The sequence below is a fragment of the Hipposideros armiger genome, unplaced genomic scaffold (genome assembly GCF_001890085.2).
Source record: "Hipposideros armiger isolate ML-2016 unplaced genomic scaffold, ASM189008v1 scaffold_29, whole genome shotgun sequence".
Classification (NCBI taxonomy): domain Eukaryota; kingdom Metazoa; phylum Chordata; class Mammalia; order Chiroptera; family Hipposideridae; genus Hipposideros; species Hipposideros armiger.
In genome coordinates this window covers 3,101,205-3,126,908 of record NW_017731379.1, presented here as the reverse complement: position 1 = coordinate 3,126,908, position 25,704 = coordinate 3,101,205, and the positions used below count along the sequence as shown (strand labels likewise).

The following is a 25,704-nucleotide window of genomic DNA, read 5'->3' as shown; positions in this document are numbered from 1 at the left end:
ATAAACCAGAAAACAAATGCTGGGGTTTTTATTTTCTCTAAGTATGACAAAAGTCTTTTAATAAGACTACTATAAATGTTACTTAAAAAATCATCATCCTTTCGTTTCAGAAAATAGCTTAGTAAGGTAGCCATGTTTAAAAAATGGTCAAGTTCTTTCAATTTGAAGCTATTTTTTTTAGAATATCCTTGCTCTGAGTCATAGCAAGCGTCATTAGCAAAAACTGCATCGTTCGTCTATTTTAAGGAGTGCCAAATTTCTCAAAACCTATTTTATATTTCATGCCAATAACAATAATGTTGCCTCCCATGAGAATGACACCTCAGAAAAATTTATCATTATAAAAGTTCCCTTTGTATTGTTCATCTTGAAGCAGTCCCTGGATTACAGCCCCTGCTGTTTAACTTGACCTTTTAAAAACAGCGTTAACTAGCTGCATTGCAAAAACCACAAAGTAAAGGCACTTCTCAAACATTAAGAGATTAATTTTAAAGCAGAACGTTAAGCCTAACCCAATGTACCAAATATTTAAAATTCAGATTTTAAAGTAACCAAACAGGGTATACTTTAGCATTACCCAAGTAAGATAAGTGATTTTGCTATTTAAAGAGCAGCTTTTAAACATCTCAGCCCCCTAGGGCCACTGATATGAATCCCAGCAGGATTAGATCAAGGGCAGCACATCAAACGCACAGTAAGTGGCTCAGGTATCAGTCACCATACAGTGCTCGCTTTATTTTAGTCCTGTATAAGGCACTGGTTATAGGCAAAGCTCACCCAAAAGGAAACACAAAGCAAGAAAAAAATCTTTGTGGCCTTTTTTTGAATGAAATGGACTCGAACATAACTGGTATACTCAATATCATTCACTCAGGCTTGCCCTAAACTTAATTTATATAGACAAGTTTTATAATGTATCAAAGATGGCAATGAGCTCTATAGTGACTATTCTGTGTCAGGATAGCCAAGACTAGCCCTGTGGGAATACAGTCTGGAATCTAGTCATATTATACAGGACCCTCACATGTATTCTAAAAGTTAAATCAGATCCCAGCAGAGGAATGAAGTGGCTCATAATAGTATTACCTTAAAAAGTCATCTCAGGAAAGATGGTTCAGATATAGTGATACGGAGCATTTTGCACAGAAAACCCATAAGTTATAACCCTGTTGATCAATAGGGGGTCAGATGCCACGTCACAACATCCCTTTCACAACCAAAAACAAGTCACAAGAAGCTTGGGAGGATCTACAGAATGAAGGGGCAATGAGGCTCAAGGTGTGGGAACGATTGTTAAGGGCTAATATTTTCCTTCCTTTCTAAATATGTAGAACTGTCTCTTTTCACTTTCTAGAGTTATTACTGTCTCTAAAACAAGGCATGACCCACAAACGTGTTCTCTCAGTAATCTTAAAATTCTGTCCCACTCCAGGGGTAGGTAGTCCCACCAGTAGCAATGTACAGATGCAGCCTTGTTATGGTAGTAAACTCAACTTCAGAACAGAATGTTTATGGAGATTCGGTAAACAAAGTTTTGGTTAACTGAATAGCAAAGTTTCAAGGGAGTTTAAAATTTAATTTACTTGGTCAACAACCACTTTTCAGTACATAAAATGAAAAATTAAATACTCAATATTAAAATCTTTTGAAAAGGCTTTTAAAAAAATGTTTCATATGGGGAAGGCAACTATAAATCTTAAAAAGGCCTCAGGTTCATCACTGTGAAGTTTTTGTATAGTACTCCTGCAACCGTAGCGTGGTCCGAGTATGTACCAAATTTAGGACATATTAGAAATGACTTTTTAAAAATTGCCTTACCTCAACGTGTCATGACTGATAAAAGTGGATTATGTAAAATGAACCAAAAAGCTGGTTATCTTCTTTTCCTGGTAGCTCATATTCCAAATAACTGAGTTTAATGTTGTACAGTGTATGAATACAACCATACAACTACTATTCATAACACTCCAGTAATGAAAAATATGTAGCATTCATATGAACCTACCTCACAGTTATTGATTTAAATTTTATTTTATTTTTCTTTTCTGAACCAACCCTGTTAGCACGAAAAGGCATAAAAAGTGAAAAGGTCTCTTCAGGTTAGATATACCAATATAAAACTTTCCACAGGGTAAAAACAAAAATCTGATAAAGACAGCCCTTTATCATCTCTATATTTTCAGGATTATATAGCTAACCATTAGATCAGTTGTAGAGATGAGATTCACTCCTCATTCCTAAGGAGGGCTTAAAAATTCCGTTTCTTGAAAAAGAACTATTGGAACAGCCAACTAGCTTACAATGATAGTCTATAAGTGTTGCAAACTATAAAAGTCCAAGCTAGGGGCCGGCCGAGTGGCTCAGTTGGTTAAGAGCTCCCTCAAGAGTTTGAGCTCTGAGCAACAGAGGTTTGATGCCCGGCCCGAGCTGAACTGCTGCTGAGCTGCCAAAAGGTGGCAGGATGGCTCAGCTAAAAAAAAAATTTTAAATTCCAAGCTGACTTTCAAATTTTTCTATCTGCAAAATAAGCGGTACTCAAGTTATTCTTCATTTGACCTACTAAGTATTAACCCACTTCAAAACACTTCAAAAAAGCCTTTCTCAAGGTGATACTGATAATCTTTCCACTGTTTAATTCCGAATCCTCTCCCCAACCACACAAATTCTGTCTTCTTTTTTGTTGTACTCTTAAGTCCTATATTCCCTTAAAAACTGAATTTAAAATCTACCCTACTTCTCAAGCTATTTTAGCATTTATTGACTGCACCACCTATTTATTTCGAATACTTTGCTAACTTATGTTGTTAATAATCACACCCAGAGTTAGCACAACCATCATTTATAAATACCACCATATACAAAAAGCACCAAACTGGGTGCTAGGCTCTATTTTGGGTTAACCCATTTCATTTCCTATATTTTAGCTGAGCATCAAGTAATATTAGGTTAAGAAACATATGGAGATTTTATCTGAATATGTGCGTCTTTCAAAAATCTCCAATAGCTTCACAAGAGACTTTTGTATTCATATTTTAATGTTAAAGGAACAGCTAACAAGCAATCTGGATTATTTTGAAAATCTTTGGGAGAATAAAGAAAATTTTAATTTATTGATTCCTCACATTTGCTAAATCCCATCAGCACTGCAATGAAGGAAAGGTAAAAACCAGGAAAACCCTGATATTTCATGAAACTAAGATCTTTCTTTCAAATAAAATAATTTTAATAAGGTATGTGAAAAGTTGCTTTCCTGGATTTTAATGCAAGTGGTTAAAACAATGAAATCAAAAGGGTATTTCCTGACATGAACATTATATAAAATTGAAATTTCATTGTCCATAAATAAAGTTTTATTAGAATACAGACTTGCCCATTTCTTTATGTATTATCTATGGCTGCTTTTATATTACAACAGCAGATAGTTATAACAGAGACTGTATGGCCCAAAAGTCTATAATATTTACCGTCTGGCCTTATCAAAGTCAAATGAGTTAATTTGATTTCCTGTAGACAATTTGAACATAAAGAAAAATAGGTGAATATCTAAATATGTAAATTAACATAATAATGAGGCACCCTTTTATGGTCTATAGTTAAAATAGTATTTTTGAGGGGCTACAAAGCTGCACTAAGACAGGCACTTTATACTACAATGCTGTTAGGAATGTAAACTGGTTTATCTGTTCTGCAAAGCAGTTCAAGAATAGGTATCAGGAGTCTCAAAAATCACCTTCAGTGCTTTAAAGAATTCGACCATAAAAACATACCACAATTTATTCAACCACTTCCCTATTGATAGCTATATGTATACTGTTTTCAATATTTTACTATAGAAACAATGGAGTATATAACATCTGTATGAATGTTGTATTTACAATTTTTATGTGTTTAACATAAATCATCAACTAATGCAAGTCTATGGGAGTCACATTTTATGAGGAACAGAGTATTTTATATAATCTCAGAGTTCCTAGAATATAAATCTAAAGGTGGGCTTGCTGGTTCACAGGTTATACACATCTTCAACTTCACTAGACACTGCCAAAATATTCTCTAAAATAAGAACAATTTATTCTATGTAAATACTTTTCAGGCATATTAATTATTGCCAATCTGATGGAAGAGAATTGTTGCCAACCTGATGGCATCTCACTGTTATTTTCAACTGTGTTTCCCTAATTACTAGGACGATTATCTTATTTATTGACCATTTATGTTTCCTCTTTTATGAACTGACTGACCAAGTCCTTTGCCCAATTTTCTATGATAACATTTGTTTTCATTTGTTTCTTTTTATTTTGTTTCATTTAGTAATTTGAAGGTGAAGCCTCATTCTTTTAAGAACAAATTTCATAACCACCACCTTTCCTCTAAGGCTCTTCCATCTTCTTAACGAAATTCAGTATTATTCCTCTCCTACTACTTCTCACAGCCCTCTCAAGGGAAATAAACTCCTCTTATCGACACCATTTTCACAATTACCTTAAAGCTGTAATGACATCATCCATACCCCTCCAATACATTCATGTACAGTACAGAACATACCCAAATTCCATAATGTGCCTTTCAAAGCCTTCCATAATCTGTCCTCGACCAACATTTTCAGCCTATTACTCTCCTCTATATACTCTATGCACCAAATAAACTGGACAGTTTGCCACCTCTCTCAGATACACCCTGCTATCTAGTTCAGTCTTGATCTACGCAGTTCCTAGCACCCATCTGTTTATCGGAAATTCTTCTTTAAGGAAAGCTCTTGCTTACAATATAATGCCAACAAATAAATATAGGAAAGAATTAGGGGGAAAAAAATCACCATTTTGCAACCACATGAATAAAATTGATTCAGGCAAGAATCATCAGTTGATGATAAACCTAGAGGGTGATAATGTATGAGGAATAGGCTATTTCACATAATCTCAAAGTATCCCTCCCCCAAATTACTTATTAATTATGAGTAACTAGATTGAAGAACCAAAAAAACACTGTAACCAAGTAATCAAAATTAATATCATCAACAAGGGGCACATACCATGTGCCTCCAAATGTGATGTCTTAGGAAAGACATTGTATCACTTATGCAGTATTCCAGGCAAAAATGCATAACCTTGAGGAAACATCTGAGAAACCCAAACTTAGGACATTCTATAAAATAACTAGCCTGTATTATTTTTAAATATTATGCAAAAATGTTAAATGTAAAAGACAAAGACTAAGGACCTTTTCCAGATTAAAAATCATACATGATTCCTGACTAGATCCTGAACTGGGGAAATTATAAAGGAACTTATTGAGAGAACTACTGAAATCTGAGTATGGACTACAGATTCAGGATGTGTGCTTAATAAATATTTACTGAAATAAAAGAGCTTTCATTCTAAGAATCCACATAGACCCCCACATCTAAGGAAATGCAATGATACATATACCTGAGAAAAGAAACTGATAGGATTAAGGTGCTGAAACAGTGTCTAGAGTACTGAAGATTAAAATGAGCAAATGAACAATGCTGGTAGTGTTCCAAGAAACCATCACCACTCACCTTACTTCAAGAACAAACACATGGTCCTCATGTCATTTTTCAATAAAGGCTTCAGGTTTCTAACATTGAACAGATAACTGTTTAGCTGCCAAAGGAAGTAACTGCAAGAGTGTTAGTTACCTATAAAAACATTAGATTTAGTTTTTACCAAAAAAAAAAATCTAAAAACACACATTATACTGCCTCTTGAATTTTAATGACACTAATAACTTTATTTAACAAACATTGAGTGGCTACTATGTGCAAAACACTGTGCTAGGTGCCATGAAAGATACAAAGATGAAAAAGACATAGTCCCTGCCCACAAGGAGCGTATAATCTAGTGGGGGAGACAAATACACAAATAACTAGAATACAAGGCAGTAAACAACAGTGGGCAAGTGTTGAATGTGGCCTGAGTGTGATGCTAATTAGCCTCAAGGTTCCAATTTGAAACACTGGTGATGTAGTGTTAGCTGCTTTGAAAATCCCATCTCAAGACTGGCATAATAGATGTTTTTAAACGGTCCTACCCAAGCAGCTGGAGGCAAGAGAGAATGCCAGGTGGAGGGGCTGTTTGAAACACTGTCATACCTACATACGTGGTGCTGATACAGTATGCAGGGACAGCTAAAAAAACATATATATATCATCTGTCCTTTGGTTAATGGCTATAGCTACTGTTTTAAACAATATACTTTTATATAAAAAGGAATTTGTATAATCCCAGAAAAATCAATTTACGGATTAATATTAATTCAACAAAGAATCTTGCCATAGGCAATTTTCTTATTTACTAATTGGTTAAGTCTTTTCTCTAAATATCTATAAAGCTCTTTAGCAATTAAACAGTTAGACATCTAAGTATTGCTGAGTAAAAACCTCTTATGTTCAGCCTTCTGAAGGAAATGGTCACATACCTGATAATCTGAAATAATACTATTCTAACAGCAACAAGAAGGCCTTAAAGAGATTTAAGGAAAATAATTTTTAATGCTTCAATGCAAATGGAATACACGCTGATAACATACAATTCAATGTCCTTTGAAAATATCTCAATGACAGCATTTGATACCAGTTAAGGCCAGCAAAATTGAAGTGAGGAAAAATATCACGTGTACTGTCTTTCATTGGTTTCATATAATATCACCTATGACTATGGCAATGCAATCTTTCCTCTAAAAATTCCACTTATTAGTACTAATGAACTTTGATTTGCTTTTAGCTCATATGTTAATGACAGCTGCTGACCACTTCCTCTTGGTAGTGCTGACATAAATGGCAAAGTAGAAGCACATTTCTTGGCTGCTTTTCCTACTTCCTGAATTTGAGGGTCCGCTGCTTAGCCTGTTTCCTTCAGTGTGTCACTGTGATCCTGGGACCTCTGCTGCTTTCTCTCAAGGAAACGAGCACGTGCATCTGATATGGATTTATCATCATTTCTTCTTTGCATTTTCTTTAGGACTTCTTTTGATATTCCATCTGAAAACATTACAAATTAATCCAGTAAAAGTTAGTTTTGAGATTCAGTACTAAATATTTAAATTAAAGAGAAAAAGATGCCCTGATTTTTTAGTGTTAAGGAGAAAAAAGAAAATTAAATTCTGTCCTTTCAAAAGAAACGATGTATTCTATGGTTAAAAAAAGGTCAGTTTTCTGAGTCCTAAGGAGTCAGAAAAATTGACCCTATTGAGGCATGTAATGCAGTTATCCCTGCAACAAAACACATAATGTCTAATGTTTCTAAAATGACTCTTCTATGATCTTGGAAAAATTCCTCACCATTCTATTTCTCAGTGATGTTAAGTAAGGATAATGTAATTTGCTCCATCAATCAGCCCCTGAAAGCTTTACTGAAAAGCTTTTAGTATTTGTGAGCTAAGAATTAAGCTTTCTGTCTTAGGTTGGTACCACAACTGTTTATGCCTCCCAACTAGGGACCTAACATTTCATGGAAAATAAAAGAGCTTCTGAGGTAATAATTCACAAAATTTTATAAACCAAATAAAAATAGTAAAGTATACTGGGAAGCCGTATGGCATAATAGTTAAGAGTAAAGACCAAAGAATCATGTTTCTTGGATTCAGAACCCAGATGCACCAATTATTAGCTATGGGATTTTTAGCAAATTATTACACACTGCGAAGTACTTCCTCTGTAAGTGGATATATGTACTTACATCATAGGGTTATTGTGAAAATTCAATAGGAGTAATTAATACATGCTTTTAGCACATGGTAAAAGCTCAACATTTATTGTTGTTAATAATGTTTTTGGATAAAGGGGTTAAGAAAAGTAAGATTAATTGAAAGGAAAGAAGGAAGTCAAAATAAGTCTGAGACTCATGACAACTCTTTCCTTTCTGAGTAGATAGAGACAAAATCTAAGCCCTGTAAGAATATATCTGTACTTATATGAAAATTTGGACATTTGTGCTCCCTGGATTTATATCACTAGAATAAGTGATACACTCACCCTTTAGATGCTTTACATTTTCCTTATTTGTCCACCTCCTTCTTGCATCTTCTCTTGCTTCACGTCGGGCCACACTGCTCAAATCATGTGCATTAAATTCATGCAACTTGGGTAACAAGTCTCTCACCCACTCATAACGGATTGGACACACAATTCTTGCGTAGACTTTGGTGGTAACTAATACCTCATGAAAAATTATCCATTCAAGTTTGGTTTCCTGTTCATGAAGCTATACAAAAGAATTCATTTAAGGATGATAACTCAATAAACTGCCTTATTCCACATTAGACCAATCAAATACTAATAGCCCAAATTCTTCTGAATTAATCTCTATATTCTTCAAACAGGAGGTATGGGTCAACTCAATACCTTTATAGCTTTATGTAATATAGGTGTATGCTAAACCTAACCTGAAAGTGAAAAGTAGAAGACATTTATATATTGCTTATTCCTACACCTTTACAAAGATCTTCTCTTTATTAAAAATAAGGTACTTACTGCTGAGGAAGGATGAATGTGAACTGGGCTTCCACGCCCATCCATTGTGCAAAATGTTCTCCCAACAGATCTAAAAACCAAAAAACCAAAGGATAAAGACAATACAGTAAAACAAACAATTAAGTAAAGCACTAAGTCAAACAATGAACTATTATATGTGATGCTACAAGAAACACTACAAACCAGTTTAAGTTCATTCAACTGTCACTATAACTTCTCTACCAAATCATCTTAAATTAATGATACAACTTAAACAGTCGTTTCAGTTAAATATAAACATTTTTGGTTAATAAGTAGTAATATTAACAATAATACTGTACTGGTGTTTTAGAGTTTCCAAAACTTTTCATAATAAAGGCTCAGAACAACCTGTAAGTTTTGAAAGCCAGGCACTTTATTGTCAAAACTAAGTCAAAAAAATTACCTAGCCTTCTCAAGGTCACAGAGCTTATGTTTGGTGAAAGCAAGTTCCAAACATATACGTCTTCTGACTTAAGCACAGTGTTCTTTATATTATATTATGTTACATCACTTTTTCAAGGTATGAGTTTCACTATTCTAAAATCTGACAATTAGAACATTTCATCTATCCTTTTTCTAATTCATGTTCTTCATATCAAATTCTTATCTTCTTCTATACTTCCCTATATAAATGTTATTCCAAAAGCCTGTCAAAATAATAGCCTTAGTTCAATCATCACAACTGATTTCCTATAGAACTTATATATATATGCCTATTATAACCCAAAGCAGACTGCATTATAATTATGTTTATATATCTGTACAATATATATTTGTATAGTATAAAAATCTTTACTTGAACCATTTGAGAGTTAATTGCCAACCTATGCCCCATCATTCCCAAATATGCGAGTGTGAATTTCCTATAATCAAGGAAATTTACCCACATAACCATGATACAACCAACAAAACTAGGGAATTAACATGATACATTACTAACATTTCCTCAGACCCCACTGAAGTTTTACCAAATATCCTAATATCCTTTATAGCAAAAGGATCCAATTCAGAATCATATACTACCTTTACTTTTCATGTCCCCTTAGTCTCCTTCTGTATTCTGGAATACTCCCCCCGTTTCTCATTGACCTTCATGATCTTGACACCTTTAAAGATTATAGGCTAGTGAGACTGTAGTATGTCCCTCAATGTGAGTTTGTTTCAGGATGATCAGATTCAGGTTATGCATCTTTGGCAGGAATATCACAGAAGTGATGCTGTGTTTTCATTATATCCTATCAGTAAAAACACGATTTTGATATGTTTCATAAAAGATAATTTTCACTTTGATTGCTTGATTCAGTGGAGAAGCACCTGCCAAGCTTCTCCACTGAAAAGTTACTTTTTCCCTTGTAATTAACAAAAATTTTGTGGAGAGCTGCTCAACTATGTAAATGATTCCATTTGTCATTAAACTTTTAATTTACTCATTTATTAATTTATATGATTACAGACCCATGATTTCACATTTTATTCAGCGGGTTCTATAATCCATTACTATCATTATTTATTTTGATGCTCAAAATTTCCCATATTTGATCAGTTGGGGCCTATTCAAGCTAGCCCCCTGTGTACCTGACATGGCCTCAACCTTTGCTGAGTACTTATTTGCTTGATGGAAAAATAAGACGTTCTGGGCTCGGGCCAGCCGAGTGGCATGTTGGTGAAGAGTTGGTTTGGGATGCCAGCTCTAAGTGGCAGGGCCCCAGTTCGGATCCCACATGAAGGCCAGTGACACTGCCCTCTACAGCTACAATGGTAAACAACAGCTCAACCTAGAGCTGGGCTGCCATGAGTCGCCGGTGATGGTGTAGGCTGCAGCCCCTGCTGCAGTGGGCTGCCATAAGCTACTGTGTGTGGCTGGCAGCCAGCGTGAGCGGCTGGCAGCTGGTGTGAGCTGCCAACAGCTGCCGTGAGAGGCTGTCCAGAGGCCGGCGACCGATCTGCCGCGCAGAGCGCAATGGTAATACCAACATGGGCCAGTGAAGCAATGTCTTCCACAACTAGACTGAAGAACAAAAGGACAGCAACTTGTATGTTCCCCCCTCCCCCAATTCCCCAATAAAATCTTAAAAAAAAAAAGATGTTCCGGGCTCATCGTGTTCTTTCCCAGTCTTACCGTGTTTCCCAGAAAATAAGACATAACTGGAAAATAAACCCTAGCATGATTTTTCAGGATGCTTATAAGGCCTACCCCAAACATAAGCCCCAGTTAAGATCGTTAGCCAGACATGACTGTTTGAATAAATGTAGATTTTTGTACATGAATAAATGAATAAATGTAGATTGTTGGAGCAAAAATTAATATAAGACCCGGTCTCATTTTTGGGGACACACAGTATCTCTCCAAAGAGCCCTGAGTCCTTTATGTGGTAAATGGTTTTTCCAAGTCAAGATCTGGGTACTAAGTATATTCATTGCTGGGCCAGCCGAGTGGCTCAGTTGGTTAAGAGCTCACTCAAGAGTGTGAGCTCTGAGCAACACGGTCGCCAGTTCGATTCCCGACCCGAGCTGAGCTGCCGCTGAGCTGCCAACAGGTGGCACAATGGCTCAGCTTTAAAAAAAAAAAAAGTATAGGGGCCGGCCGAGTGGCGCGATGGTTAAGAACTGGTTTGGGATGCCAGAGGGCCCCGGTTTGGATCCCATATATGAGGGCGAGTGACACTGCCCTCCACAGCTAAGATGCTGAACAACAGCGCTAAGATGCTGAACAACAGCTCAACCTGGAGCTGGGCTGCTGTGAGTCGCCGGCGACGGCGTAGGCTGCAGCCCCTGTGGCAGTGGGTTGCCATGGGCTACCGTGTGTAGCCAGCAGCCAGCGTGAGCGGCCAGCAGCCGCAGTGAGCGGCCATCCAGAAGCCGGCGACTGATCTGCCTCGCCCGGGAAGAGCGCAATGATGGTGCCAACTTGGGCCAGTGAAGCAACGTCCTCCACAACTAGACTGAAGAACAAAAAGGACAGCAACTTGTGTGTTCCCCTTCCGCCAATTCCCCAGCGCTGTTCCCATCCCCCCAATTCCCCAATAAAAAGTCTTTAAAAAATAAATAAATAAATAAATTTTTAAAAAAAGTATATGCATTGCTATTATGGTGTCATTGCTCTCAGTCCATTTCTGAGCTAGGGTATATATGTATATAAATATTTACACACACACACGAATCCATGTTATATGTGTATATACACACAGTAACATCTATTTTTATTCCCATATCTATCCATCCAACTATATTAAAAAACATAAGTTCACAATGATACCCTAAAATTCCACTCCAGTACCACAAATCTCATTTTCTCCCTTTCAGTATTTCTAACTCCCTTCACCATTATCCTTAATATATTTAATTGTGGTCAATTCCTCTGTATCTAACGAATCTCCCGTCACCCCTTTCCCTACAAAGATGCCCTCTCTCACTACACTCAAACTCTGACACTAAATAAGTACTGAACGATTCCCTTGTGAGTGCTTTCCCCATCCTGCTCAAGCCCTGACTCCCCACACCAACCTACGCTTCCTCAGGGATGCCATCCTCAACCTGTTTGGCTTTCATACTCCACAGAGCCATCCCTTTACAAGAAACCTTGTAATTCAACTCAGGCACTGACACCCCGTGCTGGACAGCTGTCCTATACGCCCTTTCTCCCCCACCTGAACTCCAACATCCCACCTGAATCACTACAGCTCCCCCTGCACAGGTCAGTTATGAAAAGGCTCGCTGTAATTGATGTCATCATAATCATACAGCTTAAATCAAACCGTCAATCTGTAATATTAAACAGTTCAATAATGTAGTCAAATACAGTAGTACTATTTCTATATCCATCTTGCAAGCTTCTTCTATTGCTTACCTTCGGGCTACATTTTTGAAATAACCTGCACAGAGACATCTTCGTAGTACTTCATGTTTAGGGCCTTCAAAGGTCTCTCTTGGAAAATCACTTTGCTATTGAGAAAACATATACGTGGTGGTAAATCTCACAGAACAATGTAAAATAATCTTTTATTTTGAAAAACCAGTATTTCTAAAGATTCTGTTTCTGGCCAAAATGGAGTAAGAGGGACCAGATTTACCCTTCTGCTTGAAACAACCAAAAAATGGACAAGACATATGAAGTAATGATTTCCAAAACAATGTATATCACACAATAAGCAATAGTGATCTCTGAGAAATAAATGAAGTAAGAGAAACAAATGAAGTAAGTCCAACCACTGTCCCAGCTCAGTCAACCTTGAGCAAGATTCCAGATCAAGGTGTAGGAAAGGAAAAACCCAAGTGGAACCCTGAGAACTCCCTGAGGTAAACAGACAGAGCTGCGAGTCCAGGAAGACCAAGAGGACTGGAATTCACAGGCCAGAGTTCAGGGCAGAAGACAAGTGTATGGAGACAGAACACCAGAGATCTGTAAAAGGGGCTCTTCAAGGGTTCAGGTGAGTACTGATCAGCATAGGATGTGAGGAACTACCCAAGGCCAGGAAAAGTACCTCCTAGAAGGATAAGAGATTACAATGATAGGTGCTCACACAGGGTGAGGAATGGTGCCTGTTCCTACAAGCCAGATTAGAACATCTCATAATTTACATGATTTTGGTACTCAGAAGGTCTTGCCAAAATGCTACTCAAGAAAAAAGCCACTATAGCAATCACCTGTTTGAGCTTCCTGATTAGTTCTCGAAGTTGAGCTTCAACACGAAATGCAGAAAATAAGCACCTCCAGTGAATCCAATGTTTTTGGCACCATGAAGCTGGAGCTCCACTGTAAAACAAAAATACTGGCATCTCAAAAATATCTTCTATAAGTGAAAGTCTAACAATCTCATTTCTATTACAAAACTAGAAACCCATAAGCAACTGTCAGCCCTTCTACAAGACCTGTCCAATTACTGAAGAAGCACTTTAAAGAATCTGAAAAAACAAATTAATGTAGGTGCCTCTGAGTGAATTAAAAAATAATTTGTAAATGGATACCTTTTTATACACATATGCTTTAACAAATATCCAATCATTTTCTCATCTAAGCTACTTATACAGAACCAAAATTCTATGAGGTCATTTTCAGGCAAGTTTGAGAGAGAGAACTAATATTATACAATATAATAAATGCCTACTGCATAACAGTAACCTGACATAGATAAATCTCACAAATGTTCACAAAAATACCTTGAGGTGAATAGCATCTTCACTGAACTGAATTGTCTCGTCACCTAGTAAGTCCATATTGGAGCAATACTTCAAAGTGACAATTTCCAGTACACAGAACTTACACACCTTGATTTGCACTGTTCAAAGATGACAGCTAAAGTTGCAAAGTCGTTAAATCCTCCAGCTTTAGCTGCCAATTCTCTATGTCTCTGCTCTGCCTCCTTCTGGTACTCTGGATCAACTAAAATGACAATTAGAGATGCAATTTAGTTCTACTTTACATCAAGTGCTTACATTCACTTTGTTTATTCAAGCTCATGAAAATCTTTTCTCACCCTCTGGGGTAGAATAAGGTGAAACTATATTAAATTAACTCTTTTGGGCAGGGGGAGAGGCTCTAATTCCTCCCATAATTTCTTTTTTTTCTTTTAACAATACTTCCTGAGATTTAACCAGAATAGTAACATTACTTCTCCCAATCCATTTGCCTTTAAAATAGTATTTGGAATTTTTTAAAATTCATTTTTATCATAAGAGCAACCTATGCTTACATTTTTTTTTTAATTATGTAAAAGTCCAATGTTCTCCACTTTGTCACATTACCCATAAACCAATCTTCAAGGCTAATAACCACTGTTTAGTGGTTAGTGACTTTGAAACAATTCCACTCAGGACTGCCCAAGTTCCCCACATAACACCCAGGCTAATCTTTCAGAGTCCCATTTTTCAAAATTTCCCAGGGCTCCTTCCTTCATTGTAACCACATCATACCACAATTCCTATTCATTCAGTATACACACATCACAGCTAGATTTAGCAGAAGTACCATGTTGTTTGATTTCAGGGAACAGTACTTACATAAACTACAATGGGAATCTGTAAAACAACAGTTCCTGGTATTAAGAGGAAAGCAATCTGATTAAAAAAAAAATACTCATAAAGATAAAAAGCCTTCCATCCTAGGCTTTAAGTAGCTTCTACCTATGTTACCTGGGTAACACTGAAGGAAGCTTCTAGAGACAGAAGGAGAGAAACTACAATAAAGTTGAATTTTATCACACACGGTTCCTACAATCTCAGCAAGTTTATCCTCTGACTAAACAATAGTTTGACTATCCATCTTTAATTACTTTCCCAGTAGACTTGGCATTTTCCTTAACTTATTATCTTTCCCCAGATAAAATTCTATTCAGTTTTACATCATGCAAATAGGTAGATGCTACTGAGGCAAAAACTATAAATAAAAGGCTAACACAGCAAAACAAGGCTATATCTCTAAACTGTCTTTGGGAAGATAATTCAATATTTTTCAACATGGCAATCAATTAGAAAACAAAACTTACACAGAAAGGGTTTCAATATCCTCAGAGCTGAAGCAGGAAATAAGGCTATATGTGTCACATACCAATAAAGTACCTTTATTTCTAAAAATATCACAGTTAAAATAATTAAAAGAAAAACTTGAAAGCCAACCTAACGTTATTTTAAATTTGTTCTATTTTAAGGCAATGCTGTTCACCACCTAAAAAATATTTCACAGCCCTCACTCCACTGTCTGACTTCTAAAGCTGTATCTATAATAACAGACATTGTGAACACAGTTTACTACAGCAAAAGAGGTTACTAAAAATGTTGACGACATCATCATTTTCATGTTTAAAATCTTTATTCAATGCTAGATCTGAGAATACTAGCCAGGTTTACCAATACGTATATAGTAAACTAAATTAGGCGATCTATAATGACTAAGACCCAAGTCAGAAGAGACTGCTTAAACTATGAAGACTATAATTTAATTTCTTTGGTTGTGTTGGGATTTTTAACTATACACATATATTGGGAATGGTGGTACGAGGAGTTAGGCAGAACCTCTCTCTGAGAGAGACATCTATTAAACTAGTCAAAAGCATCAAAGACAGTCATTCAAGTCTCTGGAGGCTGACTGAATCTATGGAATTCCATAAGAACAGTAGGAAGCATTGCATTCGCGTAGGAACGACACTCATCCCCCTACAGCTTGTGTGAAGAACTATTATTCCAGAGGGCTTGGCAGCCTGAGAGTGGCACCCTTTCTTTCACCCGGCTCCTACTGTGTAGGGAGGATCAAGCCTGAACAGCGAAATGAATGAGGGACAGTTCATGACAGGGCAGCCCTCCATCTCTTTACAACTCTATTGTAGAAGAGCTGTTCAGTGAGTTCAGCAGCTGAGTGGTAGCTCCCACTGCTACCAGTTTCCTAGAGCTATTTAGGTATTATTGTTTTGGCAGCCAGTGAATATCCAGAGCCATCTTGCCAAGCTTTATGCTGAGGAAGATATATACTTCCTCATATATATAGATACATAGTCAGAAGTGGGAGCTGAAGTTCCAACCACCTCCCACCCCAAGCTTCTGCTCTATGGGGAGGACCCAGGCAGGACAGCCAGTGAAGAGCAGCTTCCCAATCAAGCCCCAGCTCCTGCTCCACAGCACAGAGATTCTTCCCAGGGCAGGGTGGGGACACACATTGTCAAAGGCTGGCAAAGCTTGCCCCTGCAAAGGTGCTCAGCTTCATTTGGAGCAGGGTATGGAGCGATTTATCCCCTAGGTCATTGTCAAAAACAACACAGCAATCAGTGGAGACTTCACAGTTTGGTATGGTACCAATAGTGGCAGAGCAGTCAAAAATTGAAGAGATCAGAGAAACCTGCTAAAACAATAGTCGTCCTAATGACTGTGCAGATGCCCAAGGTTGTACTTTCTGAGGAGAAAAAGGAGAGGGAACATCTGAGCCTCTGGTTTTGGCTGAAGACAGGACACACTCATAAATTCCCTGAACCGTGAACACTGTCTCCAAACCACAACACTGATCCAACAGTAAAGGGTAAAAACATCACTGGCTTAAGGGGTCTAGGTACAAGCTCCGACTAATCAGTGGCTGGCTGCTAGAGTTGAAATGTACAATAAACAAAATGAAAACTTCACTAAGTGTGGCTCAACTATAGATCTGGGCTGGCAGAAGAACAAATCATTAAAATATAGATCAAGGGAGATTGTGCAATCCAAAGAACGTAAGCGGTGAAAAAAAAAAAAAGAAAAACAAATGAGCAGTCTCAGAGAAATGTGGGTACAGCACCATTAAGCACAGAGAGTGCCAAAAGGAGAGCAGAGAAAGGGGCAGGAAATTTTTTGAAGAAATAACAGCTTAAAGATTCCACAATTTGATTCAAAAAAGAAAATTAATCTACACATTCAAGGAGTTCAATGAACTCCAAGTAGGATAAAGCCAAAGAGATCCACAGATATATAATAGCCAAACTACTGAAAGCAGCAAAAGAATATTAGGTTGTCAGAAAAGTCATGATGTATTTTTTCTATGTTTTTCATTGTAAATATGCATCATAATTTTTCGGACAACCCAATATTTTGCACAATAGAACTCCAATAAAATTAACAACTTGACTTCTCGTTAGAAATGATGAAGGCCAGAAGACTACGGGATGATATATTCATAGTGCTGAAAGAAAATAATTGCCAACTAAGAATCCTATATCCAGCAAAACTATGTTTCAAAATGAAGGCTAAACAAAGACATTCCCATATAACAAAACCGGAGAGAATTTATCACTAGCATACCTGCCTCGTAAGAAATAATAAAGGAAATTATTCATGCTGAAAGGACGTGATACCAGATGGTAATTTGAATGACACTAAAAAACCAGCACTGGTAAAAGTAAATATATATGAAAATAAAAAAGAGTATATGACTGTTTATTCTATTCCTTTATGTGATTTAAAAAGAAACTGCATAAAATGTTATCTATAAAATTGTACTGTTGGTTCTATAACATAGAAATGTAGTATAGTTGACAATAACAACACACATATTATCTATTTTTTAAAAAAGAGGCCTAGGTCTAAGGAAAATAAACCCAATCCTGAAACTGACATAACAATAGAAAAGGCTTTTGCTTTGTAGTTATATTTTTGTTGTGTGGAATCTAGAAACACTGATCAACCTCTGAGCTACCTTAGTGCTTTGGGGGATAATTCGTGTTTCATATACATTAACATCACTGACATCAAGTGCTTCACAAAGGCAAGACTTAAAATTTCTCACCAAATCAAAGCACAGAATACAAGGACTGTACTATATCTTGACAGGGGTTTGGGTTATGGGTGCATGCATCTTACAAAATTAATTGAATCATATACCTAAGACTTACATCTTGCTACATGTAAATTTCATTTCAAAAAAAACACCTGAGTAAATATTTAACTCTAGTTATAATAGGTTGCCTTTCACAGTGGTATAGCTTAGCAATTCTAAAACTTTCGTATATTCTAGGGACAATGGTCAACTTGAATATAGACTCTGGACTAGATAATAGTATTGTATCAATGTTAAATTTCCTAATTTTGATACATGTACTATGATTAAATAAGAGATTCCCCTTTTTCTTAGTAAATATTCATGTAAAAATTTTGTGATAAGGGAACACAATGTTTCCAATTTATTCTAAAATGATTCAGAAAAAGAAAATGTATATTTATAAATACAGATGTGTACATACACATATAACTATACACACACACACACAGAATAATTAAGCAAGTACAGCAAAATGTTAAAAACTGCTGAACTTGGATAAAAGGTATAAAGGAGTTCCTTCACTATCTTTTCAACATTTCTGTAAGTTTGAAATTGTATTTCAATAAAATGTGACATGCCCCCCCCCAAAAAAAAAGAAGGCTAACACCAGACTGGTTTCATCTATTTAAATATTCCAACAAAGGAAAATATTTCCTTTTTCTGGCCTTATAAGACTATTAGAATTGGATCACCTTAATCCAACTCCCTGGTTTTACAAATGACAAATTGTGGACCTCCCCCCACACACACTAGAAAAAAGCAAAGCTGACATGTGACAAACTAAGTTGTGTCCCAGATACACCAAGAAAGGAAAGAAACAGAAGTTTAAAGACACGGAAACCTCAAATTCTCTAAGGAGACAAGGGCCAAACTACCATTTCTTTTGACTCTTTAAAAAAAAAAAAAAAAAAAAAAAAAAAGGGGGCCGGCCGAGTGGCGCGATGGTTAAGAACTGGCTTGGGACACCAGAGGGCCCCGGTTCGGATCCCACATATGAGGGCCAGTGACACTGCCCTCTACAGCTAAGATGCTGAACAACAGCTCAACCTGGAGCTGGGCAGCCGTGAGTCGCTGGCCACGGCGGAGGCTGCAGCCCCTGTGGCAGTGGGTTGCCATGGGCTGCCGTGTGCAGCCAGCAGCCAGCGTGAGCGGCCAGCAGCTGCAGTGAGCGGCCGTCCAGAGGCCGGCGACTGATCTGCCTCGCCCGGGAAGAGCGCAATGATGGTGCCAACTTGCGCCAGTGAGGCGGCGTCCTCCACAACTAGACTGAAGAACAAAAACGACAGCAACTTGTCTGTTCCCCTTCCCCCAATTCCCCAGCACTGTTCCCATCCCCCCAATTCCCCAATAAAAATCTTTAAAAAAAAAAAAAAGGTTAATATATTACTAATGTACTATAACAGGGCAAAGGTTCACCATACTATCTTTCCTTACCAGTGAAAGGAAATTAACTTGCAGCCAAGAACATTATATACTCCCTATTGCAAACAACTAAGTTAAAGGATAACAAAATGTAAAAACTGTCCTCAGTTTCATGTCCCACAAGACTAGGTATATAGTAATCAAAAAATGCTCAGTGAAATACTGGAGATCTAAATAAATGGAGAGATATTCCATGTACATGGATAGAAAGACTCAATACTGTCGCGATGTCAGTTCTTTCCAACTTGATCTATAGATTCAGCACTATCCCAATTAAAGTCCCAGCAAGCTATTTTGTGGATATCCACAAACTGGATGTAAAGTTTATATAGAAAGGGAAAAGATCCACAATAACCAAATCAGTGTTGAAGGAGAAGAGCAAAGCCAGAGACTGGCCCTATCCAACTTCAAGTTACTATAAAGCTCCAATAATCAAGACAGTGTGGTATTGACAGAAGAATAGAAAACAGACCAATCAAAGAGAATAAAGGGCCCAGAAACAGACCTACACAAATACAGGCAAATGATCTTTGACAAAGGAGCAAAGGCACTTCAATGGAGAAAGCATAGTCTTTTGAACAAATGGATATCCAACTCCTAGAATATAACACAGGAAAAAAATCTAGATGATCTTGGGTACACTGATGACTTTTCAGATAAAACACCGAAGGCAAGATCCATGAAAGAAATAATTGATAAGTTGGTGCCGGGCGAGTGGTGCGTTGGGTAACAGTTGCCTTGGGACGCCAGCTCTGAGCAGCAGAGCCCCGTTTCGGATCCCACATGAAGGCCAGTGACGCTGCGCCCCTACAGCTAAGATGGTGAACAACAGCTCGTCCTGGAGCTGGGCTGCAGTGAGTCCCCGGCGACAGCGTATCCGGCAACCCATCTGCCTCGCCTGGGAAGAGTGCCAATGATAATACCAACTTGGGCCAGTGAAGCGACGTCCTCCACAACTAGACTGAAGAACAAAAGGACAGCAATTTGTCTGTTCCCCTCCCCCAATTCCCCAATAAAATCTTTAAAAAAAAAGAAATAATTGATAAGTTGAACATCAATAAAATTAAACACTTTCGCCCTGCAAAAGATAATATCAAGAGAATAGCAAGACACAGAGTGGGAGAAAATATTTGCAAAAGACATATCTGATAAAGGACTATTATCCAAAATACACAAAGAAATCTTAAAACTCAACAGTAAGAAAACAAAGAACCCAATTTAAAAAGACCTGACACCAAAGAAGATATACAAATGGCAAATAAGCATATGAAAAGATGGTTAACATCATATGTCATCGGGGAACGGCAAATTAAAACAACGAGGTATCACTACATACTTATTAAAATGGCCAAAATCCAAAACACTGACAATACCAAATGCTGGTGAGGATGTGGAGCAACAGGAATTCTCAGACTCCTTGTTGACAGGAATGCAAAATGGTGCAGACCCCTGGAAAGCCTGGAAGACAGTTTGGCAGTTTCTTCCAAATCTAAACATATTCCTATCATACGATTCAGCAGAGTTGAAAACCCATGTTCACACAAAAACCTGCACATAGATGTTCACCGCAGTTTTATTCATAAATTGCAAAACTTGAAAGCAACCAAGATGTCCTTCAATAGGTGAATGGATAAACATATTCCATACCAATGGAATAATATTCAGCAATAAAAACAAATGAGCTATCATGCCACAAAAACACATGGAGGAAACTTAAATGTACATCACTAAGTTAAAGAAGCCAATCTGAAGACTACCTACTGTATGATTCCAACTATATGGAATTTTTGAAAAGGCAAAATTATGGAAACAGTAAAAAGATCAATGTTTGCTAGGGGTTTGGGGAAGGGATGTAGAGATGAACAGGTGGAGCACAGGGAATTAATTGCGCAGTGCTAGTCTGTATAATATTGTAATGATGGATCTGCGTCATTACAGATTTGTCGAAACCCATAGAACACACAACACAAACACTGGTCGCTTTAATTAATAATGTATCAATATTGGTTCATCAATTGTAAAAAATGTACCATACTAATAAAAGATATTAACACTATGGGAAACAGTGTGTGTTTGCACTTTCCTTCAGTTTTTCTATAAACCTAAAACTGCTCTAAAAAATTAATTAAAAAATAAGCTCATCACTAAGCTTCTTACCAGGTCTAATGAAGACATTTTCCACAGACAACATGGCTGCTATCGGAAGTAATAGATCTTCACAGTCCAGAGAAGCAGCCTTTATGACTGCACATGTCAGATGTGGAGGGAGAGGAAATTCCACCATAGACAAACCCAATCTGGTCACATGGCCACTCCTTAATAGAAAGAAAAAGTTCTTAAGTCTTTCTATGAAATGTTCATCATTCATAATAAATCAGATATAATTTAGATTACCTTAAATCTCCTCCAGAAATTAAATTCAATATAGGAAACATGACATATGTGGTCATTGATAAGAGAAATATAAAGATGACAAATTCCCTGCTATTAAGGGCCAATACATCCCAAAAAAAACTGAACAATGATGCAGAATAAAGTAGTATAATAAAAGACACAAAATGTTAATAGAAACACAGAGTGTCCTTGAAGAAATAAGAGCATGATAATTACTAAATCTTGCGCCATTACACACTCATGAGAACAAGGACTCTGGTTCTATTATTCTCATGTACCCAGCATGCCTGGCACTGAAATGGTACTCAGAAATCACTTATTAAACAATACCAATATCAAACAAAAATAGTTTTATGGTATAACGTTTAAATTCAGAATTGAGGTGAAGAAAGACTGAGGACAACCTCTAATTTCAGCTAAAACAATCCATTCAATTCAAATAAATCATTTTCTACTTATACAGGAAAGTATTAAGAATCCATTGTAAAGAAAGATTAATATCTGTTTTGGTTAAGTTTGGGGTTTTTTTGTTTATTTGCTTGTTTGTTTTTACCTGTCAATAGCATCACATTGGTAAAGTTGTTTAAGAGCTTCCAAAATAAGTCTCTCATTAGGTGGATCCAAATAGGGAAACCTGTGTTAAATGAGATATAAAATGAGTTTCCATTCCTTGAACACGGTTAAGATTTTATACAGACTTGAAAATTTCTTTAAAAGTTTCTATTTGTCCTATTTTTCTGTAGTCCACAATTTTTATTACAATTTTATAAAACAGTGAAGAAAAATTAATTGAAAATGGCCAAAAATTACAAATTGTTAAATAGTACTTCAAAATAGCTTTTGATAAACTGGTAAGTATATTCAAGTAACTTTACCATATTTGCTTTATGTATGTATGTGTATGTACTTATTTTCTCCTGAACTATCTGAAGGCAAGTTGCAAATACAATGCTAATTCACCCCAAAATACTTCAGCACGAATCCCCTGAAAATAAGGACATTCTCTTACATAACCACAAATACCATTAATGAACATAGGACAATTAATGCTATTCATAAAGGGTAACAGAGCAGCATATAACTAAGCATGAATATATACACACACACTTTTACACAGAAACAATTAATATTTTCTGCACTGTATTAGTTTTTTCACCATAGGTGCTACGATGATAAATCATCCACTCCAATTTTGTACCTTGAAAAAGGTCCAAGAAAGGACAAAAAGTCCAATACCTTACAAAAGAAAGTTCACTCCCAAGATTAACAGCTCTATTTAAATACAAATAAACAAAAAACCTCACAGACTATTTCACAGTCAGTTTTCCTACAACTTGTACCAACAAGTCCTGCTCTCTTCAAGAGCAAGAGTTGACAAACACTTTCTGTAAAAGGCCAGACAGTAAATACGTACTTTAGTTTTGCAGGCCATACGGTCTTTGTCACAATTACTTAACTCTGCTGTTGTAGCGAATGCAGTCACACATGAATGGACATGGCTATGTTCCAATAAAGTTTTATTTACAAAAATGATCAGTGAGCCTGGATCATAGTTTGTGACCCTTGCCCTAGAGCAATACCATCTTTTAGAAAAACTCTAGTGTGTCAAATTTCTCATAAAACATACTACTACTAAACTCCAAATGTAGTGACCAACACAGAACAGGAATGCTATTGCATAATTCCCAGTCATCTGGACATTGCTGTCTATTAATATAACCGAAGTCTATGCCAGTGGGATTTCTTAAATTGTTTTTCAAACAGAATAATAATTGCAAACTCATATTAAGTTTGTGGTAATCTAATAATTTCGGATATTTTCCACATAAATTTCTTAATGTGCAACCAAAATGCAGGATATGAAATGCATCCTTTCAGATCTTTACCTTGTTAATTTTTGCCCAAGGTTCTGGCCTGTTGAGATCATTCTAGATCTTGGTTTTTAATCATCTACCGATGAGGTATCGAGACATTTTCCAGAAAACTGATAATCAAAGCTTTAATATCTTTATTCAATATTTTCATTCAAAATGCTTATCAGGAAAAGAGCAAAGTTCAGCATACTACCAGTAAAACCACCATCTAGGCTACACTAAGCCATTAATACTTTCTGTATTTGCCTATTTGGCAACTACACGCTATTCAGCAGTACTGTCACCTCCTTATTGACAAAGATGTCAAATGTGATCTTGTTAAATACTGTGTTGGAAACAAAGAGACGTTATCATTCAACAAATTCTTATAATGTACTCATTATGTGGATGGTCCTGTCTTCAAACTGCAAAGGAAGTGGTTTATAATGACACATTCTTTGTGAACCATTATGATTCACACTGATTACTATAAATCACCATTAAATTCTCTTAAACCATTTTCCAGTAAACTATGCTAGAATCTGCTAAGAATCAATGTAAAGCTTTCTGGGCAGTTGTTTCCAGAATCTGTCCTTTTCTTAAATGAAAAAAATCAAGACATTTTGCAGTTCTCACCATTTTCTAGTGACCTGTTCTACATAATTTCTCATAGACAACCGATAATACCTCTAACATTAAATCTGCACATTCTCTTAGTACCATGAAAATAATGTCTAAAGCCTCAAGACAGACTCATTTATGATCGTTAGGTTTTCTCTTATTATTTTCTAATCCATCTTGGTCATCAATTCCTCCTTATCTAGACTTGTTCTTATCTTTCCAATTTTAAAATCATTCCTGGGCCAGCCGAGTGGCTCAGTTGGTTAAGAGCTCGCTCAAGAGTGTGAGCTCTGAGCAACAGTGGTTCGAGTCCTGGCCCGAGCTGAGCAGCCACTGAGCCGCCATCAGGTGGCAGGATGGCTCAGCTAAAAAAAAAAAAAAAAAGGGTAATAAAATCATTCCTGATGGACAAGAAAGGGGAAGCAAAATAACTGAAAAGCTCCATTTTCTTTCTGTCATCTATTAATAGTATACCATCTATCCCAAATACTAATTCTATCTCACCTTATTCTACACACATCTTAACACATTGAGGATAGGGCATTTATATTGTTTAAAGGCATGTTCCCAAGGTTTAAACCATTGAAATCAACTTTTATATTGTGTTTCTTTAAAAATTTATAACAAATTCGCTGTTTTTTGTGAACTGAAATTTTCAGGAAATACTCACCAAAGACCCTAGTAGTGCTTGAGGGTGTGATACCTCTGGAAACATTTCCTCTTGTGGAGTGGCACTAAGCAGTACTTGCAGATGTACCGAGTTTCACTTCTTTTTTTGTGGGCAGCACAAACATGGAACCTCCTAGCAGGATATTTTCTTTTACCCCATTCACTTCCAACAATTTTCTCTAGCACATGTTTGCGCTTATCACCTGAAAGTTTCCCAGGAGGGTCCTCATGAGGCACACGAGGGGTTTGGGTTGATGTTCCTGGGCATGCTGCGTCTGTGTCTGAGTCTGTCTCCACCTTATCTGTAGCCCAGTCTTTTGCCATTTGTAGCAAAAATTCTTCGTATCTCAATTTTGATGTAGGGTTTACTTTTTGATAGATTTGAAAAGAATTGAAAAGTGCACAATTTATAAGCCAAAATGCAACTTTCTTTGGCCACTTCACTGTTTTTCTCAAGAGAGAATAAAACAAATCTGCATCACTAGTCCACAATGTGTTAAAAAGAAAGAGGAGAGAAGTCTTTTTTTCCCCCTTTTCTCTAGTTTGGGAACTTTTAGTACAGCCTAAATCTTAAAACTTAAGATGGAAAAATAGGGGCCTGCCAAGTGGCTCAGGTGGTTAGAGCATGAGCTCTGAGCCACAGGGTCGCCGGTTTGATTCCCACATGGGCCAGTGAGCTGCACCCCAGCTGAGCTGCACCCCAGCTGAGCTGCCACTGAGCTGGTGAGAGCACATGCTCCTAACAACAAGGTTTCCGGTTTGACTCCCAATCAGGATGGTGAGCTATGCCCACCCGCAACTAAGATTGAACATGGCACCTTGAGCTGAGCAGCCTTGAGTACCATCCACAACTAAGTTTAAAGGACAACAACTTGACTTGGAGCTGATGGGTCCTGGAAAAACACAATGTTCCCCTTCCCCAATTCTCCAACAGTGCTCCCCTCCCCAATTTCCCAATA

At 37.0% G+C, this 25,704-nt stretch overlaps 1 protein-coding gene across 1 annotated transcript in view; it reads right to left on the bottom strand.

The window, feature by feature from the left end:
• Positions 1-5,719: 5,719 nt before the first annotated feature.
• Positions 5,720-25,704, bottom strand: part of DHX40 (DEAH-box helicase 40) — a 40,520-nt gene continuing 20,535 nt past the window's right edge. The window contains exons 11-18 of the mRNA XM_019636768.1: positions 22,156-22,236; positions 21,366-21,523; positions 13,781-13,895; positions 13,160-13,268; positions 12,363-12,457; positions 8,495-8,564; positions 7,997-8,225; positions 5,720-7,003 (exon numbers count right to left, since the gene is read on the bottom strand). Coding sequence (XP_019492313.1) covers positions 6,864-7,003; positions 7,997-8,225; positions 8,495-8,564; positions 12,363-12,457; positions 13,160-13,268; positions 13,781-13,895; positions 21,366-21,523; positions 22,156-22,236 — 997 coding nt within the window. The 3' untranslated portion in view covers positions 5,720-6,863. The remainder of the gene's footprint in view (positions 7,004-7,996; positions 8,226-8,494; positions 8,565-12,362; positions 12,458-13,159; positions 13,269-13,780; positions 13,896-21,365; positions 21,524-22,155; positions 22,237-25,704) is intronic.